Source organism: Schistocerca americana, chromosome 1 (genome assembly GCF_021461395.2).
Source record: "Schistocerca americana isolate TAMUIC-IGC-003095 chromosome 1, iqSchAmer2.1, whole genome shotgun sequence".
Taxonomy (NCBI): Eukaryota; Metazoa; Arthropoda; class Insecta; order Orthoptera; family Acrididae; genus Schistocerca; species Schistocerca americana.
Genome location: NC_060119.1, coordinates 172,422,931 through 172,450,468, shown reverse-complemented (window position 1 = coordinate 172,450,468; position 27,538 = coordinate 172,422,931). Strand labels below are relative to the sequence as shown.

Below are 27,538 nucleotides of genomic sequence, written 5' to 3'. Positions count from 1 at the left end.
GTTCCTGTCACATTTGAGTTCATAAAAAAATTGGATGATTCAAGTTATTGCAAGGATTGGTTGAATATAGAACCATATGCAGGATTTATAATGCCAGGTATGTAACTGAAGCTTCCTTTAGTCTCTCCAAAATTGCAAAAATATAATGTTAAGGAATTAGAATTTTGTATAATGTTGAATATGGACATTGGTTATAATCTGACAAGTTTTTTGGCTTACATTATGTTAATAGATTGTAAGTAAGTCCACATCAGAAGACGAATAGATTAATGGAGTTAGCACAGTAACCCATACTATATATATATATATTCTTAAGTGCTTAGTTGTCAGCATTGGTTCATTCCTTTGTGTGTAAAACCATGTTTCTTTCTTCTTTGAAAAACAGTTCATTCACACTAGATATGTGTTTAAAAATGTAGCCCATCTTGTAATGGCACATTCCAGAAGTTGTAAATATTGCTGTATACATCTGTGCTCCATGTAAATAATAATGATCAATTAGAGAATACCACAATTTCCAGAAATATATATTATTTGAATTTTTTAGTTGCCCAACGTCTGTAGATCGCGTTATTTACAGTAGATTGGTACTATTTTTGCGTAAAGCTGCCTGTTAATACATGAACTAACATTCCAGTTTTAGGAAGTAATAGCTGCAAGTTGTAGTAGTAAGATTATGGATGTGAACCTAGTCTCACACACACACACACACACACACACACACACACACACACACACACACTTTATTATGCGTTCTAGCTGCAATGGTGATTCAATTTTGCACTATGAACAATCATTCTTGCAAGTCAACAGACCAGCACAAGCAAACACAGTTTTCAATAGTGGTACAAAATAAACAGTTCACGTTTATCTAAAAACAACACAGTTCACATTTAGCACAGTCCTTTAGCTATCTGTTAAACGTGTTCATTTGAGTGCATCCATTACACAAATGACTGAGTCCAACAAGTTCCTCACTTCAGTGACAATAATCGTATACAACTTCAATAACTAGTCACTCAAAAGTAATTAAACATTAAAGTTTGTGAGTTTTGGTGACTGGAGTCTGTATTCGCATGTGAAGAATATACATAATAGAAACATAAGTCAAAGGACAAGAGACTGTCCGGCATAGGTGTTACTCTTTAGCTCTCAAACTGTGAACTGTCTGTTGGGTAACATCAGACTATTTATAAATGGGCTTAAAACCAAACTAATATTTTGAAAAGCACATGTTTTGAAAATCGTTTATGTGCTGTTTATTGTTTTTGATGAGCAGCAACGTTAATAAGATTTTCACTTATATAAAATGTTGCTAGTCAGAAATTTAGTAAAATACGTGGAAGAACTATTATTGTAATGCCAGTGTGCATCTCCTTATTTATATGGATGAGTGCCATATTGCAAAACTTAGTAAGGTGAGTTAATTAATGCTGTATGTCAGTTGGTATGGAAAAATAAGTTAACAAAAGTTAGTAATCACTCTGTAAACTGATAGTGGAAATTGGCAGTAGCTAGAAACTTTTATGTTAAGTATTGCTTAAGGTAATTAGTTTTCAGTAATTTAAAGTCCTCCACAGCTCGCTTTGTAATATTATGCTGATAAACTTGTAAAGTTTTACACATCTGGAACTATAGTGCTAACTTCAATTATCAGTAACTTTTGTTCTAATGAAAATTAATTACGCAGATGGAATCAGAACACTTGGAAATGAGAATGTGAATAACAAACTTAACACTTAAAATAATAAATTTAAGAAGTTGAGGTTTTTAGGTAAGTGCTACGTGTCAATAGGTAAACATATTGAGAATAAGATGAAATTAAATGAAAGATTTGGTTATTTTGGGAATAGAGAAACATAACACATGGAAAGTATCCACCTAGCTCGTTCACACTCTCACCTATAGCAGACTCGTGGTTGGGACACAAACACATAACGGAAAACCGTATTTGCACTAGGTTTCAAGCTCTTGTTCTTTTTTCAGTAAAGGTACACAGATTCAAATACACAATCACCCACACTCAAACGCACACTCTTGTAGCCACTGTCAGTCTCCATATATATACAGCAAAACTTGCTCAAAACGTAATCGCCTGGAACTAAAATAATTTTCCAAATTGGACAAGTTTCCGGATTACACAAAACTCACGGGGCTAAGTAAAATTTGTCAGGTATCATGAACAAAATTACAGTAAAAATTTTTAACTATGCATATACTGTATCTTCGTACCTTCACTCCAGCACTGTAGATGTTCGTTTGCTGTATATTGGACAATAAAACACTGGACCATTACACTAATTGATAACTAACACAGCATTTCTATATTTTTACTCTAACTTTAAATTCGTTTATTATTGTATGTACATTCATATTTTTCCCATGTTTATTTGCTTTACATTTATTTATTTATTTATTTATTTATTTTTTTTTTTTCACAACATATCAAGGAGGGAAACTTGTTTCAATTTTCTGTTCAAAATTGTTTTTCCTAGGCAATTTTTACACCATACAATAGTCCTGACAAGTTGGGAGAATTTGTGTGTGCTGCAAATTGCATAACAGTGTTTACGCGTGCAATGGCTTCTTCAAGCTTATTGATTTTTCTAGGGAAGTCATTTTTCTCCTCTTTTTCTTCCTTTGTTTCTTCATCATCCTCTGTGTTATGGATTTCAATTAAATCTGTTGAAGTGAAAGTGGAGTGAATTGACAAAAGGGAATCATTTCGAATGTAATCATCTGCACTACACGAAACGTTTCACATTTTCGTTAATTCAGCAATTGCTGCTGCATTTTCTTGAACTTCGATGGCCACAGAAGCGTCTTATTCTTGTCCCCAAACCCCGCTTTATTGAAGCACTCGGTGACAGTTTCAGGTTTTATTTCCTTTACTGCCAAGCAAATACAGTTTACTGCATCCAGAACAGAAACTGACCGTGCAAGAGCAAATGCAGTTTCGGCTTCTTCAACACTAAGAATAAGAGATTGCATTAGTAATCACCTATAATGACACTTGAATGTTTAAATAGGGCCCTGATCCATGGGTTGTGTGAGGCTGGTTGAACCTGGAGGGAACCAAGCCAATTTCACATTTGATAACGTTACTTTCAGGTAGCAGGTTGTTTTGTCTAGGATAAGGAGAACTTGCCGCTTTCCTTTTTTCATTTTGGCATTGAAGGAGACCAGCCATTCTTCCATAAGACCACTCACCATCCATGCCTTTTTATTGCTTTGTCATGTGACTGGAAGCTTACTGACGTCTGTTTTTGAAACTCCATTTTGCCGCCTTTCCAATCACCAGTGGCTTCTCTATTTAAACTAACATGTTTCCAGGCAGCAGTACAATGAGTCTTTCCTTGGACATTTTTCCGCCGGTGCACTATTTACTCGAATTGCTAGCAGTTTTGAAGACAGCGCGTGATAACAGTCCTGTTTCATCAGCATTGAACGGGTCTTTCAGGTCATAATTCACAATTAAGTTGGACAGTATTGTCTTCCATTCTATCGCTACACTTTCCTGCACATCCTTAGCTTCCCCACACACTTCCTTCTACATGATGTTGTGCCTACCTTTGAAACTGTCGAGCCGTCTTGTGGATGCCTTAAACTCCATAATTCAAAGCTCTTCAGCGACTTTCCAAACCACACTCTGCAACATGGGTCTAGATAAAGATAAGTTTTTTGCGCGCACACTTACGAACCATTTCCACACTATTTCGTTAATTTCTTCATTTCTGGTCTTCTTTGCCTTTCTTTTCATCTGCCCGTTCCCTTTCGTCCATTCGTCCTGAATCTTATCCTTATTTCTTAACGTCTCATAAATTTGTGTTTTACCGCATTTGAAATGCAACATAATTTTGCGCACATAGAATTGGTCTTTCTCACTCGTCTCAATTATATCAATCTCTTCATTAGGTATTAACAACACATACCGTTTGTTCGACATCATGTTACTGTATCTCTTTAAAGTGCTACTAGTCAACTGAAACTGGCAGAAAATAATGATCTTGCCGGGTAAAACCATTGTTTAACGGAACACATTGCAGCAGTGTGTTGGTAGATTCGGAACAATGTTCCTGTATGTGCTGGCATGCATCAATGAGGAAAACAGAAAGCCGGCAGAGTGCTGATGAATGAACCGTTTCCTTTGATGTACTCTACCGACACTTGAGCGTAACTTATTCATTGTTGTACAGAGCAGCATGGTTTTAGGTCCACACCAGCAGTGCTGTGCTGGAACTCTTTTCTTGGTTTTGCCCCACTTAACAGAGGTGTTAAAAGTAATGTCCTTGTAAAGTCGTGAATAACTAATGAACTGTAATACTGTAGTATTGTGTAGGCTCTTTTCTGCATTATACAATGAATTATTAAGTATGTTCTAAAATTTGCTTTCCATTTCCGCATTAGGCATGTTCCACTTTATACAAAAATCAGCACATACAAGTGCACTGAATGCACCGGGACAGAAATATTTGTATGGTTTGGGCAGAAATCCGAATTATACACGTGTCGATTTGAGCAAGTTTTACTGCATATGGTCCACTTAACAAGGATTGTACAAAAATTCTGGACAACTGCTATTAAGGCTTTTTCACAGGCTGCAACATGATGTAAATTGCAGAGTGTAGAAAGGTCAATGAGCAGAAGTAGATATCTGTAGATTACCTTAATAAGACATTGCTAGTGAAAATATTACAGTAGATTGCTTCAGTAATAGCAGAACTTGGTTGGAAGTAAACTTGGCTTCTAAAGGACTAAATCTATTAAATGGTACTAGAAGTGAATAATTGTTTTGTCATAGGCTATTTTTCTTGAGGATTGTAAAACCGGTACAGCAAAGAGTTCATTTTTTTAATTTCATTGTAATTACATCTCATGGTCATGTTGTTTATTGTGACCAATATATTTTCAAAAATATGCAAAATGAGATTATGACCTGCTAAAGTTCTGGAACTTAGGTGTCTCAAAATGAAGTGTTATTTCTGCTTTGAGTAATAAAATGGCACACCAAGTTCTCTTTATGGAATAGGAAAATTATTGGAATTATACCAAAAAAATGCAGTACCTGGGGAAGGGGAGTTATAGTATCTGATTAAAAGTATCTGAACACCCGTACCTAATTATAAATCCATCTTTATACAGGTTCTGTACCCACGTGTAATGTGGAACTGACCACTAATGTCACAAGGTGCAGAACCACCAGTATAAAAGAGCTGGTGAGTGTTGTGTTGTCAGTAGATAAGCATTAACAGCAGACTGGGTTGGTCAGGAGCATTCAGTGTCTTTGAATGCAGACAAGTCATTGGATATCACCTTAGCAAAAGATCCATCAGGGACATTATTTTCATCACTTCTAAAGCTGTCCAAGCTGATTTTTTTATGTGAATGCGAAGTGGAAATTCGAAGGAACAACCACAGCTAATGGGTTGCAGTGGTTGATCAGTTCCTCATAAGCTACACATGCTGAGTGGTATTTGACATGGTGTAAGAGTGATGCCACTGGAAATGACTGGAAATTAGTGACTTCACAGGGTGAATTGTGCTACACTCTGTGGCAATCCAGTGGGCATGTTTGGCTGCGGGAGATGCCTGGTGGATGTTATCTATCATTAATTGTACTGTAGACAGTGAAGTACGGAGATGGTGGTGTTACAGTTCGGGCATTTTTGTAGTTAGGGTGTGATCACCTGATTGCACTTGAGAGAATGCTAAATGCAGGACATGAACGCATTATAGCACTGTGTATTGTGTACAGTAGAGAAACACTTTGGAGATAATTGTGGGTATCAACATGAAAACAGACCTTTCTTATTAAATCATCTTTGAGGGAATGGTTTGTGGACTGGCCTGCCCAGAATCCTAAACTGAACGCACTGATGCACCTCCGGGGTGAGTTAGCTGATTTTGATCCAGACCCCAGTGTCCAACATCACTACCTTTTCTGATTTCAGTTCTTGAAGAAGAATGAACTGCCATTCTTCCACAGACATTCAAACAGCTCTGTAGTGTCACGACCCAGTCTTTGGTCAGAAAATTATTAGTCTTTAACAAAAGTAAGGAGAAGTAACATGGAAGGGCCACAGAGTGTTGCGTTAACCATCACCGTTTGGTAGCCACCAGTGTGGCAACATGTGGGTTACAGTAACAGACAAGTCAGTAGTTGCGCAGCGAGGGTAGCAGAGCTCAGCAGTGAATGGTGGTGCACAGTCGTGACTGTGTAACAGGTGAGGCAGGTCACCACGCTAAGGCAAGTATCTTGTTTTGATAGCGTGACTAGGTGTCGGGTTTTAGAGAAACAAATGGGCACTGGAGGAATATGAAGAACCTGTTGGGTTAGGGCAGATATCACTCATCGCCGCCAGAAGCCAGTAATAAGATGATGCCGGACAGTGGGATGAGTGGATTGCACCTGCTGTCTGCACTAAGTCCTTCACGGTACCTGGTGTCTCAGCCCTACGGGTCTGATCTCTGCACTTCTGACTCAAACACTGAATTCCTGGTGGGATCCAGGGCACCACCACAACAGCAGCTGCTGCCAGACTTCTTCAGAGGGCGCTCAGATTATACTCCTCATGCTACCACTGCGCCCATTTGCGGAGCCAAGGGGCCATTTCCCGAGTTAGATGCTGTCGCAGCGCTACACGACATGCCGTTAACATCAATGTCAGTCTCAGCAGCAGTGCCAGGTGGAAGCTGCCACCCATACTACAACCCCAACCAGGGTCCATGAAGAGAGATGTGACTGCCTCGCTACACCGTATATTGAGATCAATAAAGTTCTTTGTAATTGGTAAGTGTTGTTTGCTGGGGGCCCAATGACCTGTCACCAGTTAAAGTTGTCATAAAGGTGAACACTGGAGACACCCCACATTAGTATCTACTAATATGTGCCCAGATACTTTCGATCAGATAGTGAATGTTCTAAATGCACACTCCTGTTGAGTATGTAAAAAGCTTGTTACATTGTAATAGCAATAAACATTGGGTTAATTATTTCAGGAACAACTTATTGGCATCAGCAGTTCTTCTAAAAGTCTCACTGCAATGTTTTAATATTTATTCTCGTTCCATTCTTGTTAAAATATACATTTCTTTGTTTTAGGTGAAAAATGTGATATCAGGCTGGAAGTTTTTGTTGACAAGAAATCGGCATTTAAGTTGAATTCTGGAGAGGATAAGCTTTATGACATTCTAGTTCTACATTTAGAAGGAGGAAAAGATATTTTTATCACAGTTACAGGTATGGTATATTATGTGACACATATATTTTACAAAACTGTGTGCAAAACTGAGGAAGCCTCAGAAATGGGTAGCAGTAAAATAATGAATTCACAGATCTAAATTTTAGTGCAGCCATAATGAATTTTCTCAGTTTTTCCAATGATTGTTCTAGGAAACTTGTATTATTTCTTTCCCGTGTTAGGGAAATACAGTAATTGTGTTCACATGTGGGGAAGCAGTTTAATTTTACTCATGGAAAGTTTGATTCATAAATTAATAAACTTTCTGGGTTCATGTTACATTTAGGTTACAGTATACAAAGCCTCAAGTCTGTCTCAGTACATTGAAACGTGCTCCTATCTTAAAACTGTACACTTACAAAACTTTGGTCATCTTGAGAAAGCTGGTAAAATTTGACTGCAGTAAATTCTCCTCTTGAACTTGGGATCAGTTTCGGTACACCAGAATATTGCATTTAAAAGGGTTGAATGCCAACTTTACTGTGGTTAATCTTGAATCAAGGTTGACGCAGTCAGCTGTTAAGACCGACTGTAAACTATGCTGTGAGTTTCTGAAGTAGTATGATCTGCAGTTGAGTGTGTTACTTATGAAACAGTCATAATTTTTGAAGCTAAACTTACTTTCCCATTTATCGTAGAGTCTGTCTAATCTTAACTTTTTGGTGGACTGCCTATGGGGGTGGGGGGTGGATGAATATTATATTATATTTGGTGTCAAGAGCCAGTTCACTACCCACCTTCCTAATCATGTATGCATAAAGATTATTAGACCTGGACAATGTGCAGTGCCAAGTAAAGGGACTTTATAAGTAGGGGTCCCCAGTGGTGGGTCCGACTTCTCGAAACCATTTATATGGTTATGCAAGTTAAAGTTCCAGCTATCACACCCTGCAACCATTCATCCTGGTGGGCCTTTGTTTGTGAGTAATCACCAAAAAAATGTGGTGTTCTGTAGCTTTAGAAAAAGAATGTTACAGATTGGTCGTGTAACATATTGATTAAGGTATAGTTCTCACATGCAATAAGCTGTGGGTTCGAATCTCATCAAGTCCTTTGAAGTTTTTTAATTTTAAATCTATGTTGAAATGACTTTGACCATTATTTTTATTCACTCTTATTTCTTTTAATGTAATTTTTTTACTTCTATTCCTTCATCACATCATTTTAAAGATGTAGAGCATCACGAGAAGTTAAAAAAAAATTTTTGTTGATTGCTCATAAAAGATAGCCAAATCTCTTAGAACGTGCTAGAAGTAATAGACAATATAGCCCTAATAAAGATGTTCATCTAATTGCCTAGGCTTGAAGTTTGAAACTGCTCACTACTAGTGAAAGTTAAAGTCACATGGAGATCATATAAATTCCTAAGAATAATTATTGAAATGCACATGTGTAGTAATTAATCTCACTCAGAATCGAACAAACTGTTCAAAGTTAAACTGGAACAAGCAATCACTACCAAATAACATCAGTTCATGTGACACCAGTCTACAAGTCACAATGAAGAGTACTTGTGTAATGTATATTGAATATATTCGTGAATCAAAAGGTACATTCTATGCACCTTAAAATTGCTGACTAACTTTCCGAAAGTTCAGTTACATTCAATATTCAGTACAAGCTTGGCCTGGTGTGTTGAGCTGTTCAGTACACAATCCACAAGGAAACTAAAACTCTGCAAGCATCATTTCAAGAGCTTCATGTCACTGCATTGGCTCCAATACTCCATAAATTCTGACATTTTGTAGACTAGCTGTCACCATTCAGGTAACCTTAGATGGATATTTTTCTTTCTTTTAGCTCCTCAGGATTCTGCATAGGGTTACAATAAAAAATCTTTCTGCAGAATTCTCCAAAACATTACTATAAATACATACCCTGCACTTGCAGCAAGCATGCCTATTCAATGGTGGTAATTGCCAAAAAATCCTATACTTACACTCCATCTGAGGGTTAAAATTAATGTTGATGATCCCTCACAAGTTACGAATACTACCTTTGCTAATATTTCATTATTTCTGTTGTCATACAATGTGCTTACTATTTCCTGTCCGGAAGAAATAATTGATATCTGGTTTTTAGCGGTCCATGTCACAATCTGTAAAAACAGAACCCTTATACGGTCACTTTGCTGTAGACTGGCAATGGCAATGGCAATGAAATCGTTTCTGAAGAAGAGAAATTTGTTAACATCGAGTATAGATTTAAGTGTCAGGAAGGCGTTTCTGAAAGTATTTGTATGGAGTGTAGCCATGTATGGAAGTGAAACATGGACGATAACCAGTTTGGACAAGAAGAGAATAGAAGCTTTCGAAATGTGGTGCTACAGAAGAATGCTGAAGATAAGGTGGGTAGATCACGCAACTAATGAGGAGGTATTGAATAGGATTGGGGAGAAGAGAAGTTTGTGGCACAACTTGACTAGAAGAAGGGATCGGTTGGTAGGACATGTTTTGAGGCATCAAGGGATCACAAATTTAGCATTGGAGGGCAGCGTGGAGGGTAAAAATCGCAGAGGGAGACCAAGAGATGAATACACTAAGCAGATTCAGAAGGATGTAGGTTGCAGTAGGTACTAGGAGATGAAGAAGCTTGCACAGGATATAGTAGCATGGAGAGCTGCATCAAACCAGTCTCAGGAGTGAAGACCACAACAACAACATACGGTCACTTTGTCTGTCTGTCTGTCCGTCCAACTGTTTAGAACCCTTTTTCTCAGGAACGGGCAGATATATCAAATTCAAATTTGTCACATATTAAGGTCTATGGTATCTTGACAGCGTAAAAATTTCAAACTTCTAATTCAATGCAAGCAAAAGATATGTTCATTTCTGTCATAAGTTTTGGATAATGGAAAACTCGCTTCATGAAAATCCTAGGGTACTTTCTGTTATTACATAAAAATATTGTTTTCCCATTAGACTGAACATTCCATTTATCATCCCTCGTTTTAGTAGGTAAATAAAAAATATTTTAGTAACTCTTCTCTCTCTTACATATATAAACTAAAGTCCGCTGCTCACTTCTTTTTGTATGTCCGGGCTTGTCTGTGAAACTACTGAAAAGGTTTTGATATGGTCTTGGAATTCCCAGAACTGATATGTTACCTGTATCTGTATCAGAAACATGCAAAAATCGTCCAGAAAGTAAAGAGCAGAGAAAAAAATAAGACTTCTTGTGATAATGCCAAGAGAAATAAGAAATGTTCTGTACTGTTTTCTGAGCTTATATAACATTATGGCTTGTAATACACTTTTTTTGTGATCCTGGGTTATTCATTTTCTGTTGTTTCTTTGGGTCCCTGATGAAAGTTTTGTTGAACTGCTACAGAATATCTAGGATAACCCTTCTTAGAAATTTATGATAACACTGATAATTTTAAGTGCAACACAAAATACATCTGACAGTATGATTTATGTTTCAGTAATTAGTTGGGGTGTTGTACAGTTAGTCTTGCACAGCTTTTGTCCTTCTCTGATGCAAATTTCACAGATTTACTCAGCATTTGGAAATTAAATAATAATTTGTTAGGCATAAAATAGTTTCACATTTGCACACTGTTCTTACAGGAACATATGAGCGTAGTTGCTTTGGAGCATCAATTGAAGCGCTGGTGTATATTACACTTCCAATACGTGAAATACCTGTTGGCAGGCTTGTTGAACTGGTAAGTGTTGACTGTAGAATAAGACTATAGTAATAACCTCATAAACTTAATTTGTAAATAAAGGACTGTTTTTTTTTCCCCTTCCTTCTGTACAGGAAAGCAGTAAGGAAGTAACATCAACACAGGATCCATACCCAATACCAAAGGAAATATGGTTTCTGGTTGACCACCTCTACAGGCATGGACTAAAACAGCCACACTTGTTTGAACAGCCTGGTTTGCATTCAGAAATTTTGCAAATTAGAAACTGGCTTGATAATGGCTCACCTGATCCTCTGCGTATCCTTTGCAGCAAACAAGCCTTCTTTTCAGTAGTTCTTTGATGTTTCAGTAAATTCACTTCACAAGAAAACAGTATGTTGACTCATAAAGAGGAGTTGGATGAAGAACAACAGGTACTGCGTTGCTGTACTGTGAAAGTAATTACAAGATTTTTCTTTTGGATATTTATCCACTACTTTTAGGCATTTAATCACATTAAAATACTAAACTCCTCTGCACCAGCACTGTCAAACAGAAATATGTTTTGGAACCAGAAACTTCATACGGAGAGTGTCTTGAGTGTTTATTTAATTTTGGTTCCACTTTTAAGTTCCCATTTTTCATCAATGAAAAAAGTGATTTGTTTTCACAAGTCCAGGATTCCCAGTGGTGTTCGTTTCCATGCTATACCGTTAAATTTGAAGGTATGATGACTATGAAGGGTAGAGAAGAATGGTGTGATCTTGATCAACTTTTTGCAAATGCTGAAAACATGCATTATTATGCCTTTTTGTATTGATGGAACACTGTTCAATTTCTTTTTATTGAGTTTACTCTGTACTGCTGTAAACCACAATGCCATTTCATCTGAAAATTGTTTTTATTGGCGTACCTGATAACTCAGAATTTCCTTAAAATTCCATTGAACCTAAAATATGATTCTAGAAGGAATGTACAGTTTTCATGTTACTTATTCAGTGTTAAATTTTTTAATAATATTTCACCATTTCTTACCTCCACAGTTTTGTCACTTGATAATCTCATAAAGGATCTCAATTTCACTGCCAGCCTTCATTGGTGGTAAAAAAGGTGGCTCAGTGGTAAAAAAGGTGGCTCTTCAAAATCTTCTCCTCCCCCCCCCCCCCCCCCCCCCCCCTCCCTTCTGGAGCTGTTTAGTAAATAACGTGTCCAAGAGCATTTTGGTTTAATTGTCACAGGTTAGTTAGATTGTCATAATTAAACCATCTTTACTCGTAAAACAATTGTGATTTAACAGTTCTATAAAGATGTAACAAAGCATGTAGGAAATGTTTAATGTTCTCACATTCAATGCACAATTGTATAAAGATTTGACGTACTGCAAGCGAGTTTCCACAGCATGTGCAATCAAATGGCTGTTGCAGATGTACCATTTTCCTCCTGTGTACATGGGTAGGTATACATCAGTAAAGATGTATGTTGAAAATGATCGTAGTTCTGCCATTTGTGTAGTATATGAACTTACAGCAGTTTTGGTGACTTTCATGTGTAATTACTACATTGGAGTGAATAGAAGAGGAGATTGATGGCATAAACTGAACTGACAGCTGTAGAAAATCTAATTCCATATAAATAGTCGTCATTATCTGTTGTTGTATTCTGCACATTGAGTGAAAAGAAATATTTGCACGTGCGCTCTGTTTCCATCCAAGCAGCAGATGGGTTTTCTCCTACACTGCTTGAGCCAGTCGCCCCACATCTACAACTATGTAGTTTTTTGTTAAAAAATATATGTAAGTGATAAAAGCCACATACAACCAAAAGCTAAGTTCTGCAAAGGCATTGCTGCAGATGACCTTTCCTAAATGCATGGTAAATGTTTTTTGTGTCTAAATAGCACACCAACTTGGCATATTGGTTTTGTGCCTATATGAAACAGATGTATTATACCACAAAAAATAAAATCATAACTGGTTTTAAATGAAAATATGTTATTAAATTGGAATGAAACAGTTTGTTTTATGACATTGTGGCTTGCAGGAATGATGTATATGTTGTTGATAGGGTTCTTACCAGGACAATTCAAAAATGTTGGTAGGAAGGATCCTACTCAATGACTGCTTTATAGCCTGCGCAATCTAGATCCTTCCTACTAACGCATCACATTTCTTCTGAGTTTTGCAGGTGGGAACTTTCCCTACAACATATCCTTAAACCTGTGGCAGCAACATGCACTATTTCCAGTCTTCCACCTGCCTGTCCCTTCCCTGCTTCCACTCCAGCACTATACATGCCAAAGGAACCACTAGCATTTCCCCTTCTCTACTTCTTCCCTGTCCTCTCTCCCTTTTCTCTCTCCCCCCCCCCCCTCTCTGACCCCCCCCCCCCCCCAAGCACCTATCAGCCTCATAATCTTCCTACCACATCCCTGTATGCTCTCTTTCACTCTGACAAGTCAGCACACTTCCTTTCCCCACCCCCTACCCTGCTATTCCTTGATCTTCCTGCCCCACACCTCTTCCTTAGCCCTACTACACTCTCTATATTGTTGCTCATATCAGTCTGTAGTCGGGCCACAGCAGCTGTAGACAGAGGCCACATGTGTGTGATTTGCGCTTGTGTGAATGTTTGTGCACTTACTATTGGCCAAAAGCTTAAATTAGTCCTTTCATTGTGCCTGCCTGTGGCTCAATAGCTCCTTTATTTGGTGAGTAACAGTATGTCCATTTCATAATATTGTCATAAATAATTTTTGTGATCTTAACTAGTAAAGGATTATTTACAAGAATTAAATAAGTTATATTATGGATTACCTCGAATAAAATGAACTATTGACACAGTCAGCACAGATTAAAAAAATATTGTTCTTGTGAAACACAGCTAGCTCTTTTTTCATACGAAATAATGAGTACTTTCAATAGGGAATCTCTAATTGATTCTGTATTTCTAGTTTTCCAGAAGGCTTTTGACACTGTTTCTTACTAGTGACTTGTGATCAAAACCAGTTACATAGTGATTGATAAGATATTTGTACAGTGCAAAAAGGCAGTTGACTAAATTGATTATCTTTCGGCTATGCTGTTAATCACACAAATTTAAAGTCTGTCAGTTCAGCTGGGCATAGATAAAGTTGTGGGGGGAGGTGAACCAAAGACAGTTTTATTGCAGAGCACTTAAGATGCAACAGGTCATATAAAGAGGCTGTGTACACTAAAGTTGTCTGTCCTCTTCTATAGTATTCCTGTGCGATATGGTATCGCACAGATAGGATTGACATAGGTCATCAAAAAAGTTCAGAGAAGGCAGCTCATATTGATTTTTTGTGAAATAGTGTGTGTGACGCATATGTTATGTTAGTTCAAGTGGCAAACATTAAAACAAAAGTGTTTTTCATTGCAGTGAGATCTTCTCATGAAATTTCAATACGGACTTTCTCCTCTGAATGCGAAAATATTTTGATAATGCTATCCTACCTAGGGAGACATGATCGTTGTGGTAAAATACAATAAATTAGAGCTACAATGAAAAGATGCAAGTGTTCATTTTTCCTGCACATTGGTAGGTACTGGAAAAGTCTGAATGTGGTTCGATGAATCCTCTGCCACACACTTAAATGTGAACGGAAGACGAGTCATGTAGTTGTAGATGAAAATAAGTTGAAAGTAAGCAGTGAACTATAGGTGAGTAGATTAATAGAGGGAGTCAGTTTATCAAAAATGTGGATGGTATTTACATTTGATCCTTTGATTGCAGTGGACTGCCACAGCAGTCAGTGTGCACCATGTTCCAACTGCAGTGGAGTACTACAGCAATTCAGTGTCAACAGGGCCATATTGGGTCGTCAACTGCAGACATTTTCAGACTTATGCTTCTTTATCATTTCACTGTGGTGGAACACAGTCCATATGGCGCATCATAACTAGCAGAGTCTCACTACACACTATCATTTACTCCAACTTCAATTTGGCGTACACGACTGCATTCCCAGTTAGACATGTGCACTTTTGCTGTTCCTGCTCCAGACTTTGTAGTATGCTTTAGGTCTAACAGATGGATGACTGTTGTTTGTTCATCATAAGTGCTTCCAACAGAATTTCACCACACTATTTGCTATAAAACCAGTGATTTCCATTGATCTTGCATCTTCAATTTTTTGTTGAAATGATGTGTAGGCATTACAAGCTGCAGTAAATATTGTAAATAAGTACTTCTAAATTGCCCAATACAAGTCTAAATGTCAGAGTAATAACAACACTGAAAAATAGTAACTGCATTGGAAGTACTAGGCACCCAGCACATGAGCTGTGCCAGTGCAGTGTTCCACCATGACCACAAAGTATCACATGTTGCAGTCAAAGGGTTCACTAACTGCACTGCAGTTGGACAAAATCATACTAGCACACACAACAGTATAAGGTTTTTTTTTCTCTTATGTTGTGAGGCCAATATAATAGATCTGTAAATGGTAGCTTGTATATTTCTAGAAAAATTGTATAGCTGCTTTGTAATGTGATTATTTATACATTTAACGGGTTCCATGTATCATATTGCATTTGACTTTTTCACTTAACTGTTAAATAGCTGGCAGTGTTCATTCAGTTGCTGAAGCTTTACTCTTACTTCTGGAATCCACTGCAGAGCCAGTTATACCGTACAATTTACATAATATTTGCCTGAATGCGTCCAGCAATTACCTGCAGTGTAAACAGGTAATTACTTCATAAATATTAGTTTTGTATTTGTTGGCAAAATTATTTAATTTTGTCAATAATTGATACTTTTGTATTTATGTATCACAAACCACTATCAGTCAACAGCAAACACTAAAGTGCGCGTCATTTATGTTGGCGGCCGAGTTTAGGTTCGTTCTGCGCATCTGACGTCAAAAAATACAGTCAGTCAATGAACAGAGAACAACGTTGCCAGATTTCGACTGCAGAGCAGAGCAGGGACCAGTGTCTTCAGTTTTAGAAACGTTCAATCATAAATAAAGTAATAGAACAAAAGCAATGTCTTGATAGCAGACTTTGTTTTATAGAAAGTTTGGAAAAACCATTCTTTATACCAATTGCTTCATTTTCTATTTATTAATTAAACCAAACAAGCAATAAGACTCCTAATTCAGGCGATAGCAAGGAAAGGTGTTTGTATCAATTTCACGAACCGCTTTTTCGCAATAAAGAACAGCGGTAATTGTTTATTTCCTATTGTACTTTGACGAAGTGCGAGTAATTCATAGGCATACCAACAATGTTTGTCAGAATTTTGCGTGACCTGTTAGAGTCCTTATGGAGTGACACAGCAGGACGAGCTGCGCTAGCGTAACGGTTAGGGCGTTGGGTTAGTAAGCGAAAGGTAAAGAGTTCAAACCTTGTGGGATGTTAAATATTTTCTTTATTTAAAAACGATATCAAAGTGTCTTACTTCACGAATTTTATTCGTTTGAATGCAATTTTTTGAAATTTCTAGTGCTTTGTCTCTTCATTAACCCTTTCGCTGCTGCAGTCACGTGCTCCCCGCATTCCGCGCTGTGCGCGATTTTGTCATCACCGCACTGCTCGCCTGTGCAGACACATGGTGTTCCCACTGCTTTGATACACTTATCATTCGATTCCACAAAAACTATTTGGCCCAAAAATTTGATTTTTACACATCTTCTTAACTGATACCCTCCCCCCATAAATGACTTAATTTTGGTTCGATGTTCAACCCAGTTATTGTGCAGCATTAAATGTAGAAAACCATTGCACGAAATTTTGAAGAGTTTGCAGAGGTAAAAGTCCATAGCGTATACTTTCCGTATGGTCGATTTTAGTTGCCACAATGTTGAGAATGAAATGTGGACAAGGTACCTAAATTTCATATAAAATTTACCGTATAGCAATATCTCATTTAATGTAAGTACCACATAGGTGTCGTATGTAATATTGAGAAATATTCCGTCTTTCGCGACTGTAATAAAAGTTTTATTTACACCGGGCGCGTTTGGCTTTATTTTAAAGCTCTTTAATCAGTCAAAGGAAGTGGAGGGAAGGTATCAGTCAAGATGATGTGTAAAAATCTAATTTTTGGGCCAAATAGTTTTTGTGGAATCGAATGATAAGTGTGTCAAAGCAGTCGGAAACACCATGTGTCAGCACAGGCGAGCAGTGCAGTGACAAAATCGCGCACAGCGCGGAATGCGGGGAGCACGTCTCTGTAGCAGCGAAAGGGTTAATGCGGCAGTTGTGGCTTTACTTCATAAACTGCGCGCTCCCCCCTAAACGTAAGCTTGCGAACTATACTATACTATGACGCTGCTTGTCTTGGCACGTGCGTCGTGTGCAGCTGGCAACGCAGCAATCTCCCGCGTCTGGGCGGGCATGCGCGAGCCGCCAAGATAAAAGAATTCAACTATAGTAAGTTTAGAACTTTACATATTTTGATATTTATGAAAACAAGAAATAGGAAGACAAAGATTAAATTAAACGGATATGCAGAAAAATCAAAAGCATTGGCTGTTTCTCCAGATTGTGGGAGACATCTTTTTTGATTTAACACTCAGATTGTCACTTTTACCTTTTGTATAGAGGGATACCAGGAGATGAGTACATTAAGAAGATTCAGAAGGATGTAGGTTGCGGTAGTTACTTGGAGATGAAGTAATTTGTACAGAATAGAGTACCATTGAGAGCTGCACCAAACCAGTTTCTAGACTGAAGACCAAGGACCACAACAACACTATAATAGCAATTAGATTGTAATTTTTACTGTAAGTACAAGAGGTCCTGTTGGGAATTTTTCCTCTTGTTGTGTAGTAGAGGGGAATTTTAGATTTTGCATTCTGTCAGAGACAGCAAAGAACTTGGATGAGCAGTTGAACGGAATGGACAGTGTCTTCAAAGGAGATAAGATGAAAATCAGCAAAAGCAAAACAAGGCTAATGGAATATAGTCTAATTAAATCAGGTGATGCTGAGGGGATTAGATTAGGATCTGAGGCATTTAAAGCAGTAAATGAGTTTCCTATTTGGACGACATAACTGACAATGGCTGAACTAGAGAAGATATAAAATGCAAACTGGCAATGGCAAGAAATGCGTTTTTGAAGAAGAAAAATTTGTTAACATTGAATATATATTTCAGTGTTAGGACGTGGAGTGTAGCATTGTATGGAAGTGAAAAATGGGTGTTAAACAGTTGAGACAAGAAGGGAATAGAAGCTTTTGAAATGGGGTGCTCCAGAAGAATGCCGAAGATTAGATGGGTAGGTAACACAACTGATGAGAAAGTACTGAATAGAACTGGGGAGGGAAAAAAGAATTGTGGCACAGCGTGACTGGTAGAAGGGATCTGTTGACAGGACACATTCTAATACATTAAGGGATCACCACTTAAATATCACCAATTACAAAATCATGGATGAGACCAAGAGATGAATACAGTAAGCAAATTCAGAAGAATATAAGTTGCAGTAGTTACTTGGAGATGAGGTGGCTTGCACAGCACAAAGTAGCACAGAAAGCCGCATCAAACCAGTGTTCAGACTGAGGACAACAACAACAACAACAAACACAAACAAAAGAAGGCAGAAAAACGTAGTTGAAAATTTAATTAAAAAATTTTTGCTCTCTAACACTAACAAAAATTCCTGGATGAAGTAATATGTAAAATAAGGGAAAGGCAACCATTTACCTATAACGGATCAATGCATGGAGCACAATAACACACAACAGAAAAAAACATTCACCCTAGCTTTCAAGCAGTAGCAGTTTTTTCCAGGAACAACACGTTTGCGCACACACACACACACACACACACACACACACACACACACACACACACACACACCCAGGCGTACACTCCCATGGCTACGGCAAGACTAATTTTCGAAAGCAGGTGCTTGAGCTGATAGAGGTGGAGAGGGAATAGGCAAGAATGCAGGGAGGGGGTAATGGTAAAGAGCTAGGTCTTTGAACAGGTGACTTCATAGCTGCACAAGAAGTGCAGATGGCACAACAAAAAGTGATGGAGGGAAAAGGGTTTGGGTGGGGGAGAAAAGGGTGGAGGGGAGTGGAGAGAAGGCAGTGCATGATCCAGATGGAGGAGTTATGGCATGAACAGAAGAGAGAAGGGAAGAGGCAAGGTGAGAAAGTGGAACAGGTTAGCAAAGGTTTGGGCCAGTGGGATAGTGAGTGCGCGCAACATGTTGGAGAGACAATTCCCATTTGCTTGGTTAAGAGAAACCTGTGCTTGGAGGGGGCATCCAAATAGCCTTTGCAGTTAAGCAGATGCTGAAGTAATTTATTTGTGGTGTGCAACATGTTCAACAACAGGACAGTTCAGATTGCAGTTTGCAACAGTTTGACGGTGGCTAATCGTGAGTAGACATTTGGTTACTTGTCATACCCACATAGAATGCTGTACAGTAATTGCAGCAAACCTGATATAGAACATGGCTGCTTTCAAATGTTACCCTACCTTTTATTGGGCAGGAAGTTTTAATTTTTGTTGTTTGCAAAGTGTGCTCATCTCAGCAATATTGGGTGAAAACTTTTACCCTTCACTTGTCACATTCATAGTGTATTACCAATTTTTTTCTGTAATACACAACTAGGACTAAATTGTGCACATAGAGAAGGCAGTGAGCCAAATGAGTTGAGAGACTGCATAAGACACAGTAACATTATCCTGCAAGTAATGCCTCTTGTTTGTTTGCAGACTAAAGAAATTACAATAATAGCACATTCTAATACAGATGATGATTGTTGCTACTGACACTCAAATTTCTACATAAACACACACATTTATATAAGTACACAAGACAGTCACTGGCAGAAGATGACATGCTAATACCATGCAACACACCTCTAGCAGTGATAATGACATCAGTGTAGTCAGGAGGGACCAAAAATTTTCTCAGGTATGCTGTGTCTGTTAAAGCCATTCACTGGTAATGAGGTCTTGTACAGTTACCAAAATAGGTGGGGTGTTAATTGCTTTATTTCACCCATTGGTCCAAATTGTCCCAGATACTTTCTGTAGGATTAAGGCAGTGTATTAGCAGGCCAGTAGAGGTATAACACAGTGCCTATATTTCTGTCAATCAGGAACAAATGTGTGCAGCCATATGAACACACCTGTTGTCATCTTAAAAGAAATGTGTCCACAGCATGCTCATTATGCCATTTCTGAAGAAAGGGCAACACTTGGTCACTGTGAATGTTGAAATAAACTTATTGATTTCTGTTCACCAGAATCTAAAGGAGTCAGTCAAAGTTAGGGTATGGAAAACACCCCTAAAACATCAAAGAACCATCTCCAGCCTCAATTACACCTTCCATACACTAGAGGTTAAACAATTCACTGGGCCTTTGTGCCTTCAGTGTCTTGTATTATTGAAAAGGGGCAATATTTCACCTCATCAGGCTACACTACATGCTTCCAATCCTCTACTGTCCAGTTTGTGTGTTTGGCCTGTTGAACTAGTGCAGCTTTATGTGCCACATGCGCATTGCATTACCTTAACAAAGTTTGCTTGGGATCTGCTTGAGATGGACTAACATTCACTGACAGCAGCAGTTTTTGTCAGGTTAGAAACCAGTTGTCATTGACAAGATGTGACACTCCTCTGGTTCCTGTTAGTTAAAATCTTTTGACAACCACTGTTCATATGCCGTGTTACATAGCTGCATGTGATACACTATATCTTGTATGCGAGTTGGAAAATCCACATTGATATACCAACAAATGGAGCAACTCCATTCATGGTGTGGTCATTGGCACATCCAAAACAATACTTCCTTTCTGTATCACCTCCATGTTGACCCATCTGACTGTGCTGACTGGAACATACACATTACCTCACTGCTGTGATGTTTATCAGTGGTGGTACCATCATGCTCGTATAAGAGGGTGACTTAATATTTTGTCCAGTAAAATGAAAAATATCCATCATGTCATCCTTATAGAAAGTTAATTTGAAAGGTAACTCGGAGATTTACAGCTTTAATGACACAATAATTATCTTAAAAATACTTCAAAGTAATTTATCTGTATAGCATGATATACTTTGGTTGGCTGTTTATTGAAGTAGCCTTTTCATTTTGATCCACAGGTGTGGCAAGAGGGCATACCATCAAACAAATGTTTGAAATTATGCATATACAAAAGAGCACTCTATAGGTAGTTGTTAAACTAGACTTCCAAGTAACTACCTGTTTGCATGTATGAATCAGTTAATTTTTAATTCTGTTTTCTCTTTATACCAACTTGAAATGTTTAACATCATTGTAATATTGATTTTTGAATGAATAATCAATTAACTACTTAATAAGTCACAAAAATATCATCTTTTCTTGTCGTCTGAGCATAATGCAGGATTCATAACTTAATTGTTTTCAAATTTAAGTACTATCTTTTGTTGTAAATTTTCCTATTTTGCTCATTTTGGTTTTCAAATTTAGATTGTCATGCAGCTGCCTGAACATAGGAAGAATGTCTTCCTGTATTTGTGTACCTTTCTACAAGAGGTACTGAGTCACATGAATGATAACGGCCTGGATGCAAAAACAGTAGGTGAGGAACTACTGGTAGTTAAAATGTTTTGTTTGAGAGTTAGTGTGTTTGATTAAATGCCACATATTTATGAAACACTGGAATAAAAAAAGTTCCATGTTCCTAGGGAATACAGTCTAGTGTTACACAGTCTTCCATCCATTAATATGTTAAGTATGTGTGTGTGTGTGTGTGTGTGTGTGTGTGTGTGTGTGTGTGTGTGTGTGTTTTCATTTCTCCCCTAAATCATTGGGCTGATTCCAATCAGACTTAGTAAACACACCTGTTACTGTCAGGCAACAATTGCTGTGAGGTTAAGAACCACCTACCTATTATAGTTCAGCAGATAAGATGTCATAAACAGCAAGATTCAAGGTAAAACTGCTGCCTAAGACACTCTTATAGTCGAGGTGACTTGAGGAAATTGCTGACATCTGGCAGTGCTTTTTACAGCTTTGAACTGTGAAGTGCAAACAGCTGTAGGTGAAAACGATAGCCATCTGTAGAGCTATGAAGAGGCATTGCCATAGAGATGTTTACAAAATTGTGTTGTAGGCACGTGAAGCAGCTGCACCTAGTGCACGGGATCATGTTTGTTAATGTGGTTACAGAACTTATACTTCTGTTCATTACGCATATTTGTTTGTACAACTGTGTCATAATTTCGAAGGTCATAATCATGAATATGTGGAAATGAAATTTTTTCTGTGCTTCACTAAAAACACAAGTTCTTTTTTGTTTTTGTTTCTGATAGGAAATTGGCAAAATGAATACCTGGGCAGTGCCAGATTTGTGAGCTAGTTTTAAGAATAAAAGTGATGTCATGTTATTCAAAAGGCAAACTGTGACAAGGTATGAAAGGAGCATTGATGATGGCAGTTAGAGGAATTGTGATGCGTATGTCAGTCTAATAGTGACATACCATAAAGTAAATGACTTTCCAGTTAAAGAAAATTTTTGTAAGATGTTAACATAACTTAATAGTCAATTTCTTTTTTAGTGTATAATGTAATAAATGTGTGAAGTTCTTGGTAAATGCATCCTTAAGGGTAGTCTCTCTGCTCAGTTTTATCTTTTGTAAAAATTTGCGCTGTAGATTCAACTACCTATCTGTTTTGGCTCTCCTTTTAACTTCTCTTTTGCTTCTTTTCATAGATAAGAACTTCTCATATGTTTTTGTTGAAGATCTTCCTCTATAAGGTTAGTCTGATATCATTGATTGCTTTAGGAAATAGCCTGTATTTCATAACCCCCCCACTCGCCATCCCCCTCCTCTCTCTCTCTCTCTCTCTCTCTCTCTCTCTCTCTCTCTCTCTCTCTTTATAATTGGGATCATTGGGTGCAAATGATACTCTTGGCACAGGGGAGGAATTCCTGACACACACACAGATATATATATATAGTAGAGGGAAACATTCCACGTAGGAAAAATATATCTAAAAACAAAGATGTAGTGACTTACCAAATGAAAGTGCTGGCAGGTCGACAGACACACAAACATACCCACAAAATTCAAGCTTTCGTAACAAACTGTTGCCTCATCAGGAAAGAGGGAAGGAGAGGGAAAGACGAAAGGATGTGGGTTTTAAGGGAGAGGGTAAGGAGTCATTCCAATCCCGGGAGCGGAAAGACTTACCTTAGGGGGAAAAAAGGACGGGTATACACTGGCGCGCGCACACACACACACACACACACACACACACACACACACACACATATCCATCCACACATTTACAGACACAAGCAGACATTTGTAAAGGCAAAGAGTTGGGGCAGAGATGTCAGTCGAGGCGGAAGTGCAGAGGCAAAGATGATGTTGAATGACAGGTGAGGTATGAGTGGCGGCAACTTGAAATTAGCGGAGATTAAGGCCTAGTGGGTAACGGGAAGAAAGGATGTATTGAAGAGCAAGTTCCCATCTCCGGAGTTCGGATAGGTTGGTGTTGGTGGGAAGTATCCAGATAACCCGAACGGTGTAACACTGTGCCAAGATGTGCTGGCCGTGCACCAAGGCATGGTTAGCCACAGGGTGATCCTCATTACCAACAAACACTGTCTGTCTGTGTCCATTCATGCGAATGGACAGTTTGTTGCGGGTCATTCCCACATAGAATGCATCACAGTGTAGGCAGGTCAGTTGGTAAATCACGTGGGTGCTTTCACATGTGGCTCTGCCTTTGATCGTGTACACCTTCCGGGTTACAGGACTGAAGTAGGTGGTGGTGGGAGGGTGCATGGGACAGTTTTTACACCGGGGGCTGTTACAAGGGTAGGAGCCAGAGGGTAGGGAAGGTGGTTTGGGGATTTCATAGGGATGAACTAACAGGTTACGAAGGTTAGGTGGACGGTGGAAAGAGACTCTTGGTGGGGTGGGGAGGATTTCATGAAGGATGGACCTCATTTCAGGGCAGGATTTGAGGAAGTCGTATCCCTGCTGGAGAGCCACATTCAGAGTCTGATCCAGTCCCGGAAAGTATCCTGTCACAAGTGGGGCACTTTAGTGGTTCTTCTGTGGGAGGTTCTGGGTTTGAGAGGATGAGGCAGTGGCTCTGGTTATTTGCTTCTGTACCAGGTCGGGAGGGTAGTTGCGGGATGTGAAAGCTGTTGTCAGGTTGTTGGTGTAATGCTTCAGGGATTGCGGACTGGAGCAGATTCGTTTGCCACGAAGACCTAGGCTGTAGGGAAGGGACCGTTTAATGTGGAATGGGTGGCAGCTGTCATAATGGAGGTACTGTTGCTTGTTGGTGGGTTTGATGTGGACGGACGTGTGAAGCTGGCCATTGGACAGGTGGAGGTCAGCGTCAAGGAAAGTGGCATGGGATTTGGAGTAGGACCAGGTGAACCTGATGGAACCAAAGGAGTTGAGGTTGGAGAGGAAATTCTGGATTTCTTCTTCACTGTGAGTCCAGATCATGAAGATGTCATCAATAAATCTGTACCAAACTTTGGGTTGGCAGGCCTGGGTAACCAAGAAGGCTTCCTCTAAGCGACCCATGAATAGGTTGGCGTACGAGGGGGCCATCCTGGTACCCATGGCTGTTCCCTTTAATTGTTGGTATGTCTGGCCTTCAAAAGTGAAGAAGTTGTGGGCCAGGATGAAGCTGGCTAAGGTAATGAGGAAAGAGGTTTTAGGTAGGGTGTTAGGTGATCGGCGTGAAAGGAAGTGCTCCATCGCAGCGAGGCCCTGGACGTGCAGGATATTTGTGTATAAGGAACTGGCATCAATTGTTACAAGGATGGTTTCCAGGGGTAACAGATTGGGTAAGGATTCCAGGCATTCGAGAAAGTGGTTGGTGTCTTTGATGAAGGATGGGAGACTGCATGTAATGGGTTGAAGGTGTTGATCTACGCAGGCAGAGATACGTTCTGTGGGGGCTTTGTAACCAGCTACAATGGGGCAGCTGGGATGATTGGGTTTGTGAATTTTAGGAAGAAGGTAGAAGGTAGGGGTGCGGGGTGTTGGTGGGGTCAGGAGATTGATGGAGTCAGGTGAAAGGTTTTGCAGGGGGCCTAAGGTTCTGAGGATTCCTTGAAGCTCCGCCTGGACATCAGGAATGGGATTACATTGGCAAACTTTGTATGTGGTGTTGTCTGAAAGCTGACACAGTCCCTCAGCCACATACTCCCGACAATCTAGTACCACGGTCGTGGAACCCTTGTCCGCCGGAAGAATGACGATGGAACGGTCAGCCTTCAGATCACGGATAGCCTGGGCTTCAGCAGTGGTGATGTTGGGAGCAGGATTAAGGTTTTTTAAGAAGGATTGAGAGGCAAGGCTGGAAGTCAGAAATTCCTGGAAGGTTTGGAGAGGGTGATTTTGAGGAAGAGGAGGTGGGGGTCCCGCTGTGACGGAGGACGGAACTGTTCCAGGCAGGGTTCAATTTGGATAGTGTCTTGGGGAGTTGGATCATTAGGAGTAGGATTAGGGTCATTTTTCTTTGTGGCAAAGTGATATTTCCAGCAGAGAGTATGAGTGTAGGACAGTAAAACTTTGATGAGGGCTGTTTGGTTGAATCTGGGAGTGGGGCTGAAGGTAAGGCCTTTGGATAGGACAGAGGTTTCGGATTGGGAGAGAGGTTTGGAGGAAAGGTTAACTACTGAATTAGGGTGTTGTGGTTCCAGATTGTGTTGATTGGAATTTTGAGGTTTTGGAGGGAGTGGAGCTGGAAGTGGGAGATTGAGTAGATGGGAGAGACTGGGTTTGTGTGCAATGAGAGGAGGTTGAGGTTTGCTGGAAAGGTTGTGAAGGGTGAGTGAGTTGCCTTTCCGGAGGTGGGAAACCAGGAGATTGGATAGTTTTTTGAGGTGGAGGGTGGCATGCTGTTCTAATGTGCAGTTGGTATTCTATGTGGGAATGACCAGCAACAAACTGTCCATTTGCATGAATGGACACAGGCAGACAGTGTTTGTTGGTAATGAGGATCACCCTGTGGCTAAACATGCCTTGGTGCACGGCCAGCACATCTTGGCACAGTGTTACACCATCCGGGTTATCTGGATACTTCCCACTGACACCAACCTATCCGAACTCCAGAGATGGGAACTTGCTCTTCAATATATCCTCTCTTCCTGTTATCCACCAGGCCTCAATCTCTGCTAATTTCAAGTTGCCGCCACTCATACCTCACCTGTCATTCAACAACATCTTTGTTTCTGCACTTCCGCATTGACTGACATCTCTGCCCAAACTCTTTGCCTTTGAATATGTCTGCTTGTGTCTGGATGTGTGTGTGTGTGTGTGTGTGTGTGTGTGTGTGTGTGTGTGTGTGTGTGTGTGTGCGCGCGCGCGCGCGAGTGTATACCCGTCCTTTTTCCCCCCTAAGGTAAGTCTTTCCGCTCCCAGGATTGCAATGACTCCTTACCCTCTCCCTTAAAACCCACATACTTTCGTCTTTCCCTCTCCTTCCCTCTTTCCTGATGAAGCACATTTATTACAATCTCTGTCTTACTCTACAGTTTTTACCCTCTGCAACTATCTCAAGTACCATAGAAGTTATTTCTTGATGCCTTGACATACATCCTGTCATCCTGTCTGTCCGTTTCAGTGTTTTACACATGTTCCTCTCCTCGCCATTTCTGTGCGGAATCTACTCATTTCTCATCAGTACATCTAATTTTTAGTATGCTTCCAAAGCACAAGATCTTGGATCATGAATTTTGTGAGCTCTGTTTGGGTGTGCAGACTTGCGTGATGCTTTTCATTGTCATTGGTGATGGGGAAGTTAGTATGCATTTGTGTGGGGAAGTTAGTATGCATTTGTGGCAACAAGCATGTTCAAGTAGTTTCTTCAGTTTCCTGATGGTAGCACGATACATTTCAGTTGATCGCTGCACCATGAGGGAGGACATCAAACAGAATAATTCCGTCAGAGTCCCAGAAGACTGTCGACTGACTTTACTAACTGAGGGTGCGGCTGTGAACTTTATCTTTGGGAGATTGGTGGTTTGGTTCCAGTTCGAATTGATGAACCCAAGTTTCATCACCTGTTATGGTGTTTGACAAAAAATTATCATGATCAGCATCATAATGTGCAAAAAATTCTGTACAGATGGTATTTGGTTCTCTTGGTGGTGATAAACTCGGTGGACACATACCCCTGATTACCCCAACTGGTGGACGAGTGTGTCAGCACTACCAACACAGACATCCAAGTGAGCAGTGAGGCTTTTGATTTTTATTCATTGACCAACTCGAATGAGTGTCTTCATATTCCAATAACGCAGGAGTCACAGCTGTGGGTGGTCAGCCAGCATGCGGGAAATTGGTCAGGTTTGAGTTACTTTTTTTGTGATTGTGGCAGGTGCTTCACCCAATGACTCACTATGCTTTTGTTCACTGCCAGGTCTCAGTAGACGTTTTGCAAGTGCCTATGAATATCTGTGAAGCTCTGGGCTTCGACCAAAAGAAACTCAATGACAGCTCTCAGCTTGGAACGCGTCTCCATTACAGACGTCATTTTGAAGACTATGTATAGCACCGTCAACTATCAAAACTTCGTGAAACTGTATGAGCTGAAACAGGAAAAGTCCATGATGTCACACAACAAATTTCGCATTTTTCAACTAAAGCTGGCGAGGAGAAAGTGTGTTCCTTTACTTATTGAATGCCCCTCATATTTTGTGTTATCCACCTT

The 27,538-nt window shown here is 39.5% G+C and overlaps 1 protein-coding gene across 2 annotated transcripts in view; it reads left to right on the top strand.

Moving 5' to 3' along the window:
- Positions 1–27,538, top strand: part of LOC124596023 (inositol polyphosphate 5-phosphatase OCRL) — a 99,042-nt gene that overhangs the window by 54,856 nt on the left and 16,648 nt on the right. For both annotated transcript variants that reach the window (XM_047135387.1, XM_047135912.1), the window contains 6 exons: positions 1–97; positions 7,103–7,240; positions 10,811–10,908; positions 11,004–11,187; positions 15,451–15,578; positions 21,314–21,425. In XM_047135387.1, coding sequence (XP_046991343.1) covers positions 1–97; positions 7,103–7,240; positions 10,811–10,908; positions 11,004–11,187; positions 15,451–15,578; positions 21,314–21,425 — 757 coding nt within the window. The remainder of the gene's footprint in view (positions 98–7,102; positions 7,241–10,810; positions 10,909–11,003; positions 11,188–15,450; positions 15,579–21,313; positions 21,426–27,538) is intronic.